The sequence below is a fragment of the Danio rerio genome, chromosome 7 (assembly GCF_049306965.1).
Source record: "Danio rerio strain Tuebingen ecotype United States chromosome 7, GRCz12tu, whole genome shotgun sequence".
In the NCBI taxonomy this organism is placed as follows: domain Eukaryota; kingdom Metazoa; phylum Chordata; class Actinopteri; order Cypriniformes; family Danionidae; genus Danio; species Danio rerio.
The window spans coordinates 39,802,881-39,821,045 of record NC_133182.1 but is presented as its reverse complement, the minus strand read 5'-3'; the positions used below and the strand labels follow the sequence as shown (position 1 = coordinate 39,821,045).

General features: G+C 34.9%; 2 protein-coding genes across 6 annotated transcripts in view; one reads left to right on the top strand and one right to left on the bottom strand.

The window, feature by feature from the left end:
* otog (otogelin) overlaps positions 1-16,180 on the top strand; it is a 74,356-nt gene extending 58,176 nt beyond the window's left edge. For 2 of the 4 annotated variants that reach the window (XM_073908835.1, XM_073908834.1), the window contains exons 40-57: positions 53-239; positions 351-571; positions 646-784; positions 951-1,139; positions 1,910-2,119; positions 4,151-4,255; positions 4,343-4,447; positions 4,694-4,795; positions 5,521-5,619; positions 5,803-5,843; positions 7,438-7,513; positions 7,616-7,794; positions 7,876-7,980; positions 9,181-9,300; positions 9,530-9,575; positions 11,834-11,905; positions 14,946-15,025; positions 15,108-16,180. In XM_073908835.1, coding sequence (XP_073764936.1) covers positions 53-239; positions 351-571; positions 646-784; positions 951-1,139; positions 1,910-2,119; positions 4,151-4,255; positions 4,343-4,447; positions 4,694-4,795; positions 5,521-5,619; positions 5,803-5,843; positions 7,438-7,513; positions 7,616-7,794; positions 7,876-7,980; positions 9,181-9,300; positions 9,530-9,575; positions 11,834-11,905; positions 14,946-15,025; positions 15,108-15,308 — 2,277 coding nt within the window. In that variant the 3' untranslated portion in view covers positions 15,309-16,180. The remainder of the gene's footprint in view (positions 1-52; positions 240-350; positions 572-645; positions 785-950; positions 1,140-1,909; positions 2,120-4,150; positions 4,256-4,342; positions 4,448-4,693; positions 4,796-5,520; positions 5,620-5,802; positions 5,844-7,437; positions 7,514-7,615; positions 7,795-7,875; positions 7,981-9,180; positions 9,301-9,529; positions 9,576-11,833; positions 11,906-14,945; positions 15,026-15,107) is intronic. The other 2 variants (XM_073908836.1, XM_068222445.2) reach the window with 1 other exon arrangement.
* The window catches only part of esyt2b (extended synaptotagmin-like protein 2b), an 860,030-nt gene that overhangs the window by 723,917 nt on the left and 117,948 nt on the right, over positions 1-18,165 (bottom strand). The window lies entirely within an intron of this gene.

Below are 18,165 nucleotides of genomic sequence, written 5' to 3'. Positions count from 1 at the left end.
AACCTATTAATGAGTGGAAGAGATTCAAAGGTTCACTGTGTTGTTTTTTCAGCTGTATGTGAACTCTAGGTATGCAAAGCCACGTTTTAAGAAGTATGGTTTTGAGATTCTGGACACAGGAAACATGTACCTTATACGGAGTCCAGCTGGTTTGAAGATCCAGTGGTTCCACACTACAGGCATGATGGTGATTGAGATGGACAGCTATAACAATAGACTGCCCACGATGGGATTGTGTGGTATGAAACCAATAACTGCACATCTTATCCACTCTCAAGAGAATAAAATCATCTGCTTCCACATTCCTCACTCTTCACATCTTTCATCTTTCTCTTTGTCACCCTGTCCAGGTAGTTGTGATGGTAATCCATTAAATGATCTGACTCTGTCTAACGGTACAGTTGTGCCTGAGCAAGAGGATCCAGCCGTATTCATCGATAGCTGGCAGATTCCCAACACCACCAGCTACGTCAGCAACAGCAGGCGGCGAGAAGTCAACTGCACCACCAGTGACTGCTCTCAGTGCTTTAACATGCTGAACAACAACACCTTCACCCTCTGCCATGCTTATGTATGACACACCAAATGCACCTGCCTCAGGTATCAACCACATCTTCAGAACACTTACTGGAGTTTGTGTTGCAGGTTCCTCCAGGAGTGTTCTGTGAGATGTGGGTGAGAGATGTGGAGTATGTCAATAATCCGTGTATCGCTTTGGCTGCTTATGCTGCTTCCTGCCACAAATTCAACATCTGCATGGAATGGAGGAGCTCTGATTTTTGCCGTATGTATGCTCAGGCATTTTAACACTGCTTTAACTAGCCGTTTGTTTTATGGCTGTATATATATATATATATATATATATATATATATATATATATATATATATCATTTAAATGCAACATGTAGTGTTTTTTTCTAGAATAATGCTTGGGTGTTTTTCTGTGTAGCATTCGTGTGCCCAGGAAACCTTCGGTACCAAGCATGTCTGCCTGCCTGCACTGCCCCATCCTGTCCAAACCAAGAGTTTGAGTTTGTCCCAGAGCAATGCACAGGCCTTTCAGAGGGCTGTGTGTGTCCTGAGGGGACTCTATTACACCGGCCCTATTCAGCCCTCTGCATTCCACCCAGCAAGTGTGGTATGACCCTAGTCTTTTTCTTTCTTTTTCTTTATTCAAAAGTGCAGTGATTACTGAGAAACGCCTTTGATATTTGAAATCAACACCAAAACAAATAGCTCAACCAGAATGAAATGCATCTCTCCCTCTGTTTTGTTTACATAAGTTAAGATAATGAATGGTGAAGGAAATTGTTTTTGTGCATGTTTGAAGTATTTCTATTGCTCAGAAAATTCTCTTACTGCACCTTAACTTAAAAGTTCACCCCAAAATAAAAATTCACTCACTATTAACCCAACCTTGTGTGCTTCCAAACCTTTCTGTTGATCTCAAAAGAAGATATTGGTAACACCTTCTATGAAGACCATGCTCATAATGTATTTTAACTCTGTATACATACAATAGAGATGTTAAGTAAACCTCAAAAATGTGAATTATTTACATAATTAATCCTTATGATTAATGACGGACTAGTTAATACTTATAAATCAGTCTATAATATATTGTGAACATATATATTGAAAAATCAAATGCATCGCTAAGTATTACCAACACTATTATAAATATAGCTACAACTGTGTTCATAATACAGTATACAGTAGGTTTTGTTGTGGCTTCTTAAATACATTTATACAATTGTTATGCTTGATTATAAATAATTATAATCACTTCATAGAAAGTATTTCCAAGATGTATTGGAAAATGGTAGAAACTAAAATAGTAGAACTATCTCTTTAAGGGGCAATTATTTGTTGTTTTTGAATAATATGTGACATGGTTTGTGTTCGCAGCATGTACTGATAGTTTTGGAGCCCCTCGTGCACTCGGCGAGGTGTGGAAAGCTTCATTAGACGGCTGCTGCATGTATAAGTGTGAGAACGACAGTATAGTGCCAGTGGAGTACAACTGCAGTAACATCCCTCAACCTGTCTGTACGCGTACTGGAGAGATCACGGTCAACCTCGCTGATGACAGCAGCTGCTGCCCTCACAAAGCCTGTGGTCTGTTACACTATTACCTCACACATACCTATAGAGGGGCTGGGCAGGATGATGGCAAATATCTGTCGCATACATTGTAGTGTTAACATAGTACAAGTTAACATCAATCGGGTTAAAAAATACATGACTCCTTTAGTAATTACAAGCGTTTTCCAGTAACCTATCTTAAACTGGAACGATATAAAACAAATGTACAGTATAGTGTACAGTAAACTGAATCGATTATTGTGAAATAATGCAAAATGCCTAAATATGATAGAGAACATTTGTTTATGTCACTGATTGTCGTTAACTTTTAAATCATAACAGAGTTGATATTTTACACCACTTTGTGATTTAGCTTAATATGCTAACTTCAAACCAGATACTGCATAGCATATCTAAACAGAAGTTGGTGTATTTTCATTGTATTATTCTTTTTAAAAAGTGAATGATAAATCCACTGAAATATCACTACATAGTAATTTGAGTTGGCAATAATTACTCTACTACTGGTGTGTTCTAAATGTTTTGACCAAATTACTGAGAGAAGAATTAACGACATGCAACAATGCCTTCAGAGTTTCTTACCAGAGAAAATGACATCACTTGGAGCTAGTCGCATGTTTTTTTTTTTTTTTGTATCAGCGCTTTACAGATTGCCATGCCTTTTTATAACTGATGTAACAGAGTTGAGCAGAACGTGGGACAGATACAACAATATATATTTTTTTTATAACTGAAATTATAAATAGTGCTTAAAATAGATGTTTCATGCAAATGCTTACTTAATAGAGTAAACGCTTTAAAAAAGAAAGAGTACAGTTTCATGATAACTGAAGCTGCTTGTATGATTTACAAGGTGGAGGCAGTCAAAAATAAGTATGATTGGTGTCGATAAGTAGATATTTTAAGACAAATTGTCCCTAAGTACACAAACAAACATTATTTTAGAGATAACTTATTATCCAAAGTTGTTTAATTAAAAAAATTAGCTTTAAAAAAATAATAATAATAATAATAAGTAAAAATAATAATAAAAAATAATAGGTTTATCTTGGAGACGCAATTCGAGAATCACTCAATAAAATACATTACATTTTTTCATTTTTACATTTAGGTGTAACACTTTATTTTGACGGTCTCTTTTTGGACATTCTGTTGGCTATGGGTTTCTCTGAAAGTACATTTCAGCTCTCATTGTACTTCATATTAGTATGATCACTTAAATAAGATGACTTTTTGCTATTTACTATACTGTAAAAAATAAAAAGTTGAGTTAACTTAAAATTCCAAAGCAAAGAAATTGAGTTTATTCAACCTAAATGGTTGAAATGCCAAATTATTTTTTAAATTGACTGAAAATGCTGGTTTAAGTCAAGTATACTTTATAAAGTAAGTGGATTTAACTTAATTTCAAAAAATAATTTGGCACAAATTTAACCTCCAGTTTAAAAACTCAATGTTTCTTTGTAGCTGTTTGCTTTAAAATTATGTTTACTCAACGTTTAATGTTTGACAGTGCAGGAAGTAAACACTTAAATGAAGAAATCAAAACTGTACGTCTCCTCATCAGCATTCATTATGTTTATTGAACAAACAGTTCTACAAAAGCAGTTAAATAGGTTTCTTAAGTAAACTCAACACTGAGCTCAAAAATATGTCCACCTAACTTAAAATTTTAAACTGAGTTAACAATTTGTAAGTCGTAAGTTTTAAAATGTCTACGGTTCAATCTATGATTTGATATATTCATTTATTTCAAACCCGAATGTCATACACTTAAAACAATTCTTCAAACAAAATACATTTCATCATCATCAATAAAATATTTACTCATCCATATACACTTAAAATAACAACTAAATTTAGCGGGATGAAGCACACACTTATTATTTTCCCCATCCTGTTACCACATCTTTCCACATTTTAATTTTTAAACTTGTGTAGTTAGTATAATATTTGCTGAGAGCATCAAAATAAAGTTTCACCCATGCTGTATATGATGCTTTGTGAGAGGCTTTAACTTGTGCTTAATTGTTTTTGCAACAGTTTGTAATCAGAGTATGTGTGAGGCGGCTCCCACAGGCTGTAAATACGGGGAGAAGATGGTATCATATTATAGACAGGACTCTTGCTGTCCCGAGTATTTATGTGGTGAGTTTGGCCCTACAATAGTTTGTGTATAAGGTTTTCTGTGTTGTGTGCTTGCATCCATGTCATATTTGTTAATTGTGATTTTAGAGTGTGATCCTGATCAGTGTGTCCTGGATATTCCTGTGTGTCGAGAAGATCAGACACTAATTGCCACTCGTGCTGACGGCAGCTGCTGTTTGGCACACATCTGCAGTAAGATATTATGATAAGTGTAGTCAAGTGTAGTCAAGTCAGTTCAATTTAATCATATGAGACTTTCTTTATTCTTTGCAACAAAAACTGTGAAGAATATTCATTGAATTGATTACTGTCCCTTTATCTGAATTATTTAATTCTAAGTCATCAGAAGTCGTGTTAATACATAATGACAGTATTAGTGCTGTACTTGGAGATTGAAATTATTAGCACAATTACTTTACCAATTTTTTTTTGTGTTAGTGTGTGACAAATGCCCAGAGGCAGTTCCAGTGTGTCAAGATGGAGAACTGCTGATTGTGGATACCAACAGCACAGAGCGCTGCTGTCCAGCTTATCACTGCTGTGAGTACAAAAACATCACTGACTTTTACCATATTTTCCACAAAGGTAAATTCAGCCAGTAAAAGCAGGTGAGAAAGTTGTACACTAAAGCTTACATTGCAGTTACCTTTACAGTTGCTTTTGAAAATATTTTTCAATATGTTTTGTAAAATATTATAACTGAATATGCACTGTGAGTTTAGGTTTGGGCAAAGAGCTTAGAATGACCAAGAGGCAACACTCCATAGAAAGTTCCATTGCAACAGCAGCGCCCAACAACAGCCCTGGATTCCGCCATTTTGGAGTGAAAGCGATCGGCTGTCCATTGGATCTTATTCGTGTCACGATGCAAAGCAGCTTTGTTTTTTTATTTATTTATTTATTTAAAAAGCGAATTAAAGCTGAGATACTACCTGAAAGATGACAATACAGAACTTACTATCACAATCATACGCACTTTTAACAGTTTATTTTACAGACTTTAAATATGCTGTTGTTCTATAGGAGTTTTCATTCCAAAATGGCCACCGCGCCATCTAATGGCTGTTTCCCAAATTGCACTAGAGTGTCGCCTCTTGGTGATTCTATGCTCTTTGGTTTGGGTGAAAGAGTTGTTTATTTTCAAATTTGCTTAATTGAAAAATGAGAAGTTGTTTAGTCTGCACAAATCTTAAAAACAAAGTTTGTCTTTAACTAAAACCAGTGAAGGCTTGCCTAAAACTATTGTGTTGTGTGTATGCATGTAGTGTGTGAGGCCTCCCGGTGTTTAGACATCACATGTCCAGTTGGCATGGCTGTAGTTTCCGCAAGAGATCCAGAAGAGTGTTGCCCATTGCAGACATGCGGTAAGCCTGCCAAACCTATAGTTACACTAAATACTTTAAAGTCATAATTGCAGTATATTGTTTTTGATCACTTATATACGTGTGAGAGTGTGTTACTGCTCTTATTGCATATTTTGGGTGTGTCTTCTAAAGAACATACTGTAATGTGAATCAGTCCTGAATGTGTGCTTTTTTCTTTCTTAGAATGTGCATGCGAGAAACTCCTCCGTCCTAAATGTTCTCTGGTGAGCCTTCCCATAGTTATACTAGATCCAAATGTATTATTGCTTGTTTATTATTGCTCGTGTGCATGATCAGATGGTCAGATGGTGCCTTCAAAACGGAATATACAGTTGAAGTCAGAATTATTAGCACCCCTGTTTATTTTTTCCCCAATTTCTGTTTAACGAAGATTTTTTTCAACACATTTTTACACATAATAGTTTTATTAAGTCATTTCTAATAACTGATTGATTTTATATTTGCCATGATGACAGCACATAATATCTTACTAGATATTTTTCAAGACACTACTATGCAGCTTTAAGTGACATTTAAAGGCTTAAGTAGGTCAATTACTTTAACTAGGCATGTTACGGTGATTAGGCAAGTTATTGTATAACAATGGTTTGTAGTCTATTGAAAAAAATATTTGCTTAAAGAGGCTAATAATTTTGACCCTAAAATGGTTCACAAAAAAATTAAAAACTGCTTTTCTTCTAGCTGAAATAAAACAAATAAGACTTTCCCTAGAAGAAAAAAAAATATCAGACATACTGTGAAAATTTCCTTGCTCTGTTAAACATCATTTGGGAAATATTTTAAAAAGAAACAAAATTCAAAGGAGGGCGAGGCAGTGGTACAGTAGGTAGTGCTGTCACCTCACAGCAAGAAGGTCGCTGGTTCGAACCTCGGCTTAGTTGGCGTTTCTGTGTGGAGTTTGCATGTTCTCCCTGCCTTCGCGTGGGTTTCCTCTGAGTGCTGCGGTTTCCCCCACAGTTCAAAGACATGTGGTTCAGGTGAATTGAGTAGGCTAAATTGTCCATAGTGTATGAGTGTGTGTGTGAATGTGTGTGTGTGGATGTTTTCCAGCGATGGGTTGCGGCTGGAAGGGCATTCACTGCGTAAAAACTTGCTGGATAAGTTGGCGGTTCATTCCGCTGTGGCGACCCCGGATTAATAAAAGGAACGAAGCCGACAAGAAAATTTATGAATAAATGAAAATTCAAAGGGGGGCTAATAATTCTGACGTTTTGACATACAACTGTATATATATATATATATATATATATATATATATATATATATATATATATATATATATATATATATATATATATGTTTAGAGACATTTTTGAAATAGGTGAATTATGTAAAAATATTACATTTTAATTGATGTTATTATTATATGATATGTAATGTTGTATAATAAAAATATTTTATAATGTTTTTTTTTACATTTTAAACCTATTTGTTGATAAATGTGTAAAACCAAGTTTGCGGAACGGAGGCTAAGAATAATTATTTAAAATGACAATGAAGTTCATCAAACGATTCTTATTTATTTAAATAAGCCTAAAAGGTTTGTTACAAGATTTGTATTCGTTATTGTAACACTGAATGACTTTTTAATGGATAACTTCTGTAAATCTTGGTAAATGTAAGAACGTTGTTATCTTAAGTTGTAATTAATATTAATAAAATATTTTTATTTTATGAAAATAAAAACGACCTAAAAAAAGTTAAATTCTACTATTACACTTTTATGCTTAAAAATGTTTTGTCTTTGACTCTAAATTCTGATATCAAGTTTTGTGTGTGTGTGTGTGTGTGTTGTAGGGGCAAAGCATGCAGTTAGACAGAGCATTTCTGTCTGATCCAGAAAACATTTGTGCTTGTAAACGATTTATATGCGGTAAGAACTCACCTATGTCTAAAATGTTTTGAAAAACCAACACTTATACATACATTACATACATTATAACCTTTTTATTTTATTGTGTATGTGTGGTTGTAGTAAGAGAGGCTGTATGTGTGGATGGGGAGCGTGGAGTAATGCGGCCGGGACAGACACTGGTCGAGCACCGGGATCAGGGTGTGTGTTACGCCACACAGTGCACACACACACTAGACTCAGCCACTGGTTTCTACGTCCTCAGATCCACTGGCACTAACTGCACTGCACGCTGCCAGCCTGTGAGTATAACACATGAACAAAGACACTCAGAAGTCAAGCACAAAACACCTACTAACTTAACTGTGCTATCTATCCAACAGAACCAGATATATATCCCACCTAAAGACCCCAGCAGCTGCTGTGGCACGTGCAAAAATATTTCTTGTCTGCTCCGGAATGAGAATGGATCTGTAGCCATGTACAAGGTGATGTTCAGCAAATGTTCACGTTCACCATCACTCAAAACAAAACCGCAGAACAGCACTACTCGATCATTAAGATTGTTTTAAAACTGTTTTAACTAAAGTCTAATGTGCTCACCATTTATTTAGCTGCCTTAAGTAAAAATAGCTTTGTTTGTAAAATGAACTCTCTCCCACCCTCACTACACTGCATCAATAACATTTTATTTATTAATATAATATTAATATAATATAAAGTATAATATAAAATATATATAGTCTCTTTTTAAAACCTACTTCTTAAAAGTAATTTTCTGAATGTTACAATAATTACGTTCTGTTGATGTTGTTTTTTTTTTTTTTTTTTTTTTGCTATTTGTTCTCTTGGTTTTGTTTTTTGTTTTTTTGGTGAAGTGTCCTTGAGGACTGGAAAGGCATGTCATAAAATATATAATTATTTTCAGTATTAAAAATACCCTAAAATTTGTGCATATTGTGCAATATAGTTTCAATATAATGCACCTTTCCCCACTCTTTTAATATATTATACAATCAAATTTGTTCAATTGATGCAAAGCCATTACTTCAAACTTTAGGTTTGATCCGGTCACGCTTTATTTTAATGGTCTGTTAGTTGAATTTAACTTACATTGCATCTACATGCCAACTAATTCTCATTAGATTATAAGTAGACTGTTAGGTTGGGGTTAGGGTTAGGGTTAGAGTAAATTGACATGTACTTGCGAATCGTCTTATTGTCAGTTAAATGTTTGTTGAAAGAGCAGTATCAGCAGATATTAAGCAGACAGTCTAATAAAACTCAAATGGACCATCAAAATAAAGTATTACCCATGATTTATGACATTTTATATTATGGTTTTTAATATTTCTTATCGTTATCTTTCAAAAAGAATACAAATATTAACAAACTCGAACATTTTGCTGGGAAGTTTTTGACATTTGATTGATTTGACAGAATAAAATGGTAGCAAAAAAAGAACATAAGAGCAGATAATCTGTCAGAAACTATTACAAATTCTAATGGGTTTAATTTCTAGACTAGTAGTGTCCAGGGGCTTTCAAATGTATTGATGCAGATGGAGCCTTGTCCTAAAATAAAATAAAAAAAACAGCTATACATATTGATGTTAAAAAAACCCATTCTGTTTATATAGTGTCTGGTGTTCTGTGATGTGAATGTGTTTTCTGTGTTCTCTTCTCCAGCCGGGCCGCAGCTGGGTTTCTGACTGCTTGCGCTATGACTGTTCAGACACACTGGCAGGACCTGTGCTTGTCACCCACCCCTACAGCTGCCCACCCTTTAATGAAACTGAATGTATGAAGGTAAATTATCTCTGTTTCAAGAACATAAACACAAATTATACCACTGTGTGTCAAGGTACAGGTAAGACACACACTTACAGTATAAGTTACACAGAATTGTACTATATAGAACAAACACATGACACAACTGATCCTGAGACAGTGATTTTGCAGTGGTTCCATACTTTAATAAAATACTCAATGATGTTTGACCTGTGTTACATTATTCAAAGTGTTCATCTTGTTGTAGATTGGGGGCACCATTGTGAGTTATATGGATGGGTGCTGCAAAACATGTGAGTACAGAGCATACATTCTTTTGTTCATCTCTGCTCTATAACAAGAAACATGGGTAACATTACCAGCTAAAAGCTCTGGTTCCTTCACAAGCCACTTGAGCTTAGTATGACAAATGCAATCATCAGGTATTCTTGCATATCCCCATTCACACTTTATATTGATATGACACGAGTAAATCCAGTAAACATGAATTTAAATAAACAGAAAAAAATTAGAATTGTGTAATTTTTTAAAATCTAAACATTGTTGATGTGTTCCACCATTTTGTGCTTTAGCTCAAGATGCTAACCTCAAACTAGAAACCACACGGCATGTTTAAAACTGAATCTTATGTATTTCATCATATTATTGTTTTTTAAAAAGTGAACGAGAAATTCACTGAAATGTCACAATAACAGAGTTAAAGGTCCCTTGAATTTAAAATAAAGCCTTTTAGCTTGTTAGTTTTAGTATGTTAGATTTAAGGATATCTATAATAGGACAGGATATTCATAATAATAATATTTATTCTAAATTTATAATACTAATTTATATTAAATTGTCACGGTGGTCTAACAGCAAGAAGGTTGCTGGTTTGAGCCTCGGCTGGGTCAGTTGGCTTTTCTGTTTTGAGTTTGCATGTTCTTCCACTGTTTGCATGGGTTTCCTCCGAGCGCTCTGGTTTCCCCCACAAGTCAAAAGACATGCGGTATAGATGAATTGGGTAAGCTAAATTGTCCGTAGTGTATGTGTGTGAGTGATAGTGTATGGGTTTATCCCAGTGATGGATTGCAGCTGGAAGGGCATCCGCTGCGTAAAACGTATGCTGGATAAGGTGGTGGTTTATTCCGCTGTGGTGACCTCAGATTGATAAGGGGACTCAGCTGACAAGAAAATGAATGAACGAATGAATGAAACCTGATATAAACATCCAAAGCTTGCAGCTTGTCACTTCCGCCTAAATAAATCAACAATTTTACAAAATTTGGCCAATCAAATGCTCTCTAGTATCTGACATGTTCCACCCCGTTTAGATGCTGATCATTTGCTTTTTATTTGATGTACTTGGGCTCAACCTTGTGCTTGAGCTGTGATTAAAAAACAATCTCTATTGGCTGTTTTATAAAAGGGAGGAGCTACTCTAAGTCCATTTTTTTAGTTGAGATTAGATCAGTCATTCATTTATTCATTCATTCATTTTCTTGTCGGTTTAGTCCCTTTATTAATCCGGGGTGGCCACAGTGGAATGAACCACCAACTTATCCAGCAAGTTTTTTACGCAGCAGATGCCCTTCCAGCCACAACCCATCTCTGGGAAACATCAACACACAAACATTCACACACACACACTCATACACTACAGACAATTTAGCCTACCCAATTCACCTGTACCGCACCCGGAGGAATCCCAAGCGAACGCAGGGAGAACATGGTCCAGGGAGAACAAACTCCACACAGAAACGCCAACTGAGCCGAGGCTTGAACCAGCGACCTTCTTGCTGTGAGGCGACAGCACTACCTACTGTGCCACTGCTTCGCCCCCATGATTAGGTCAAACATTGAATAAAAAATGCACATTTCAAAGCAGTTTACAGGATCTTTAACAAATAATTAATCTTAACTGGTCTATCCTAAACCTTTTGTACAAATGAATAAGAAAAGAAAAAATTACATGCTTTATTGCAGGCGTGGCCAACCCTGATCCTGGTGATCTTCCTTCCTGCAGATTTCAGTTGCAACCCATATCAAACGCACCTGCCTGTAATTATGGAGTGTTGTTTAGGTCCTAATTAATTGGTTCAAGTGTGTTTGACCAGTGTTGGAGCTGAACTTTGCAGGAAGGTTGATCTCCAGAAACAGGGTTGAGCACCACTGCTTTATAGAGTCCTCCACATGCAATAGGCTTGTCACGTTGAGTGCTTTTTTTGGTGTGCGATATATTGCGCCAGATATGTTAACAGTTATAATTCTAATTAGTGTGAACATTTCCAGTCATTTTATGCTGCCAATCTATTTTAATTTATTTTTCCAAACCTTTATAATGCCTTAACCTTTTAAGAGCAGATGAGGTGACATCGCCTAAAACATTGTTGACAATCACTATTATGTAAACATAATGGGCAATATATCACATGACCAAAATTATTAAGGTCATCATCACCATGGTAAGTTGATATACTGTAGTAATTACCACATCAGGCCTAACAGCACACACCAGGAAAAAATTCTTTTCTTGCATCAGGCTGAGTATAACATTTTGTAACAATCTCTCCAGGCGCTGTGAACTCCCTGTTCCCCTTCTCTGTTAGCCCTTTGAAACCCACAGTTAACACAAACTGTGAACAAGGTACCTGATACTAACATCAGACCTCGAGGCTCGCCATCACCATTGTTGATTTCCAACAATGTACTCCCTACTATTAAAACAATACAGGACTCTCAACAGATCTGAAGATAACTAAGTCATTTTTATCTCTAGATACTTTCCTACCAGATGTTTCTTGGAAGCAGCTAAATCTTTCCCCATTTTGCTCTTTCGGGCAGTGCATTGTTGATTGCCAACAATGTACTGTTGGTAGTGGCCGTTTAGAGAGTTTCTGTAGCTCTGCATGGGTGCTTAGGCTGTAGCCTCTAATCATATAGTGTGTGTAGTTTGTGGTATCGGGGTGTAATTAATGTTTTGAGTGATATGGCAAGCAAAACGTCCTCCACATCTGTTGGCTCCTTCAATTTCTATTGCCTTTCCTGCCACATCACTCAAACCATTAAAGCTTCTGTTCACTATTGATCTATACTCTTTTGTTTGGGAAATCAAGTATTGTGTCTCATTTTGGGATTTTTTGTTTTGCTTTTGAGGTGGTGGACAAGAATTGATTTTGTGTACAAGTAAATTTTACGTTGTCTCAATATTTTCAGTAGATGAGTAGCTAGTATTATAGTGATTTATTCATCAGCTAAGTGGGGAAAGAAATTTATTATTTCCACTCTCAATTTAAGTAACAGTTATTCAATTCGTGCGAATATAAAGCTGTTAACTCTAGAGGAGAATACTAAACAGTGAACTATTAATTATGGTTAACTTTAGAGCCCTGCACATGACATTTAAGAAAAAAAAATTGTATATTGAAGTCACGATTTAACCACCAAGACTAACAAACTACCTCTAAGATTAACAAACGTTAACAAACTTAACAATCCAGTGCATTTTACTAATTTGTTCCCTCATTTGACCTAATTGTGGCCTCTCATAATAATTAGTTACTCTGCCGTAGTTATTATGTCAACATGAGGGAACAAAACAGTTGAGTCATACCACAATTACTAAAACAAATAGGGAACAAATAAAAAGCTTGCAAAAGTGAATTTAAATTTGGATTCAAAATTGAACTAAAAAGAAACAAAATATTAAATTGCGTGGCCAAGTTGTAATACATACTGTGATATTATTGTTATAATTAGATCAAAATGAAGGAACAATTCAGTTCAGTGTGACCATAATTAAAAAATAAGGGAACAAATTATTAAGGCATGTAATTTGTAATCTGTAATTTGTAAAAAAAATAAAAATCATCATAGCCACAGTTTACTAATTTGTTCACTGATTTTATTTAAGGAACAAATTCTTAGAAAACTTATTGTAAATTTTTGGGCTATATATATATATATATATATATATATATATATATATATATATATATATATATATATATATATATATATATATATATATATATATATATAAACTGTAATATACACTTAACAGCCACTTTATTAGGTGCAAATTACTAGTACCGAGTTGGACCCACTTTTGCCTTCATAACTGTTTTAATCCTCATGGCATAGATTCAACAAGGTACTGAAAATATTTCTCGGAGATTTTGGTCCATATTGAATGATTGCATCACGCAGTTGCTGCAGATGTTCAGCTGCACATCTATGATGAAGTTTTTTTTTTTTTTTAACTGGATCGAGCTGGTGACTGTGGAGGCCATTTAATTACAGTGAACTCATTGTCATGTTCAAGAAACCAGTCTGAGATGATTCACGCTTTATGACATGGCGCATTATCTTGCTGGAAGTAGCCATCAGAAGATGGGTACAGTGTGGTCATAAAGGGATGGACATGGGCAACAACAACACTCAGGTAGACTGTGGCATTGACATAGTGCTCAATTGGTACTAATGGGCCCGAAGAGTGCCAAGAAAATATTCCCCACACACCATTACACTACCACCAGCAGCCTTAACTGTTGATACAAGGCAGGATGGATCCATGCTTTCATGTTGTTGATGCCAATTTCTGACTCTACCATCAGAATGTTGCAGCAAAAATCGAGACTCATCAGACCAGGCAACGTTTTTCCAATCTTCTATTGTGCAGTTTTGGTGAGCCTTTGCAAATCGTAGCCTCAGTTTGCTGTTGTTAGCTGACAGGAGTGGCACCCGGTGTGGTCTTCTGCTGCTGTAGCCCATCCGCCTCAAGATTTGAAGTGTTGTGCATTCAGAGTTGCTCTTCTGCATACCTTGGTTGTAACAAGTAGTTATTTGAGTTACTGTTGCCTTTCTATTAGCTTGAACCAATCAATCCATTCTCCTCTGACCTCTGGCATCAACAAGGCATTTGCATCCACAGAACTGCCGCTCACTGGATATTTTATCTTTTTCGGACCATTACCCTAAAGATGGTTGTGCGTGAAAAATCACATTAAATCAGCAGTTTCTGAAATACTCAGACCAGCCTGTCTAGCACCAACAACCATGCCATGTTTGAAGTCACTTAAATCACCTTTCTTCCCCATTCTGATGCTCAGTTTGAACTGCAGCAGATTGTCTTGACCATGTCTACATGCCTAAATGCATTGAGTTGCTGCCATGTGATTGGCTGGAAATTTGCCTCAACGAGCAGTTGGGCAAGTGTACCTAATAAAGTGACCGGTGAGTGTATACAGTATGTCTATATGTAATATTTTTTTCATTTGCAGGGTTTTGTAGTTTAACAATCTTCATACCCTATTTGTTTTTCCGAAATTGGAAAAAAAAAGCCACATTCTGATATTAATTGTCTTAAGTAAAATTAACTTTATTTGTCAAATTAGTTGATCTAATCTTTTACTGACTTTTTTTTTTTTTTGCATTATTTTATTATCAAGCACAAGCTGAATGAAAAGATTAATATTATACTTTATTGCCCGGGCAAAGGCATCCAAATGGCACTTGAAGTGTGATAAACTGTCAATATTTGCTTTACACAAACTTACAGTAAGAAATTAAATCCTCCAAATATCTAGAGGAAATCAAGCATTCAAGTGGGAATCCACCATCCTAATATGTAGAAGGGATAATAGCAGTTACTATTTTACCTAATTCATTCACTTCTGTCGCTGTAGGTAAAGAAGATGGGAAATCATGTCAAAAAGTGACAGTGAGGATGACCATTAGAAAGAACGACTGCCGTAGCAACAGACCGGTGAGTTATTCATGTATAAACCTGTCTATCTGATTTCTATTTAGCTGTAAATTGTCTCATGTGTTATGGGTCATATTCACAGGTCAACATAGTGTCATGTGATGGAAAATGTCCATCTGCGAGTATTTACAACTACAACATCAACACATATGCACGATTTTGTAAGTGTTGTCGAGAGATGGGTCTACAGCGCCGTTCAGTCCAGCTCTACTGCAGTGGAAACTCCACATGGGTCAGTTACACCATACAGGAACCTACGGACTGTTCCTGCCAGTGGTCATAAATCCTAAACCAGAATAACAGAAAGTGTTACTTACCATTCAACTTGAACGTTAAGGACAGCAAGATCTGAGGTTTAAATATAGTGTTATAACTTGTCTGCTTCTTTATTTCACAGAGCAGAATATATATTTTGTCCTTTCAAAATTCTCAAATAACGCCGAAAAATGGAAATAAATTGGTCAGCTGCAAGCAACAGTAGTGAAACTAGTTATGTGCTCATGTTCTGTATATATGGAATCTCATCACTGAGCACACGCTGAAATAAATAAAATTACAACTTGTGTTTAGATGCTTTTCTGAAGGTTATGTTGCTTTTAAATAATCTGAATATTACGTGATTTGACATGTTTTATATAGCAATCACATGTTCATTGAGTAATTGACTTGATGCTGTATTTTGAGCACTTTATTTATTTATTACTATATAAGAACAATTGCTTCACTCAAAATACAACATTTTATAAAGATACAGTGAGTTCGAATTATGCGTGGCTTTCATTTATGAAGCACTTTGGCTGATGATACATACATTTTATGGTATAAATTATTGAGGAGTTTTTTCTGAGAACCAGATTTAGATTTTTTTATATGAAATACTTAGTAGGCTACAGACATAAAACTAAATATGTGAAGTTCCTGTTTGTATATCCATGTCCACAGTATTGCAATGTTGCATCTATAGACTGCAAAAGGATGGTCATATTGAATACCTCTGTATAGACTCAAATATTCCATGCAAAGGAGCCCTAGGTTCTCGGTTTAACATTTTAAACTGCTGAAGAACTGCAAAACACATTATACGCTTAGTTTTTAATTGTGTACCATACTACTGTTTATGTATATTTACATTTTCAATAAAAAATCTTTAGAAAAGTCTGTCTGTTATTTTAACAATGTTTTTTGTTTTAATTAGGACATAATATATTTCATTTTCATATTACAATTTTCACAAATTGCAGTGAAAGCATTTTTCAGCCATTGCTGCTTACTTTTGCAACCAACATGCATACAAAAGTAGGCCTACTTTAGTTTTAATCTATGTGTTAAAAGTATGGTCAACTTATTAATGGATATTATTTTTTTTAATAAAATGTTTAATCATGTTACCAAAACTTACAATGATAACTACTAATAATGATAGTCCATGCAGTGGTTCCCAAAGTGGGGGTCAGGACAGGGGGTCGCTTGGTGATTTTTTAAAGGTCAAAAAATTGTATTAAACTATTAGAATATTTTATTCATAACCTACAGAAGATAAAATAGCATAAAAAAAAACTACAACATAAAAAATAAAAAGCCTTTTATTTATTTATTATTATTATTTATTTTTTATCTTTTTTTTTTTTTTTTTTTTGCATAGGATAGGTGTTTACGTTAGATTACAACATAGCAATAGCGTCAGCTGCAGCAAATTAATTTAATAGCACAAGGTAAACTTTCTAATACCTTTACGGCTATATATTAAAAATAAATACAGGCCACAACTGAACACTGAGGATGATCTCTTTAAGTCTCCACACTTAAACCAAGAATAGACCTGTGCTGAAAACATTGTGTCCACCCCTCTCTTTAGGTGAGATTTATATTAAAATAAACAATTTAACTGTTGTATGGTTGTTAGACTGTTGCATTTTTTTGTGTTTTAATATGCTTGTGTTTAAATAGGCCTTGTTTTGTGTGCAACATTTGCTAATTTAACCACCTCAGAGGAACATGGGGGTGGCGAGTGCCATTGTTATCTTGGTAAATAAACTAAATGTGTGCTTAAATATGTAAACATGCAATTTAAAAGTACAACAGAAGGCACATATTTCCAGTTATTTGTGCTAACGTTATTTTTAAAAGATTCATCTAGTTTACTCTCTCTCTCTCTCTCTCTCTCTCTCTCTCTCTCTCTCTCTCTCATTAATTTAAAGTTTGCGCGCCTTAGCTAAACCGAGTGAGTGAGAATAAATGGCACTAACTGACTTTTTATAAAATATAAATTAATTACTTAATCTGGGCTTGAAAATTGATAATTATATTGTATGCAGATCCACTTCTTTATAAAATGATTGATCAATCTAAAAACATGAATTCTTTCTAGATAGAACTCATCTGGTGAAATTGTATTCATTTTCCTACAGTATGTTGGAAAAAAAAATTGCAATGTCTACTGAATAAATCAAAAATAAATAATGCGAATACTTAGTTTTACACTGTGAGCATTATTAATGTATTGGCACTTTGGGTGTAGCACATGTATTTCAGTGCTTTCGTTAATACCTTTCAGTAATTTCTATTCCTTTCTACTCTTCTTGTACTATCAGACAGGCATTTGGTGTGATATGTGGTACATACGCCTTGTAGAGAGAGGGAGGCAAAACTTTGTCCAGGAAATAAAATGTCCTGCTTTAGACATATTCCTTTATAGAGTATTATTTAGTCACATATTTGTACAAATATCATGAAAATTGTAAATTTTGTCTTATTGAATCAAATTTGTTTTGTCTGTAATCTAAACTCATTAATTAAATAACAGTGAGTTAACAACAAAATATGAAAACATGCATGCACTCAGAAAAAATGACTTTTGCTGCTTGTTCAAACTACTTATTTAAAATGAGATAACACAATTCTTAAGGTTTACAACCTTTGGGGACAATCTAATTGTTTTATTGTCAATCCACTTAAAATTGTAAAAATCATTAAGTTAACTTAATCGATTTATGTTGGGACAACATAAAGGAATTGTGTGGAACCCTGCATTTTGTGTTCCCACAGGATGATTGGACTTTGCGTTTGCATAAAAATGCCTTTGTGTTTGGTATAAAAATGGCTTGTCCTATTTCAAATAAGCTTTGACTAATTTTTAAGAG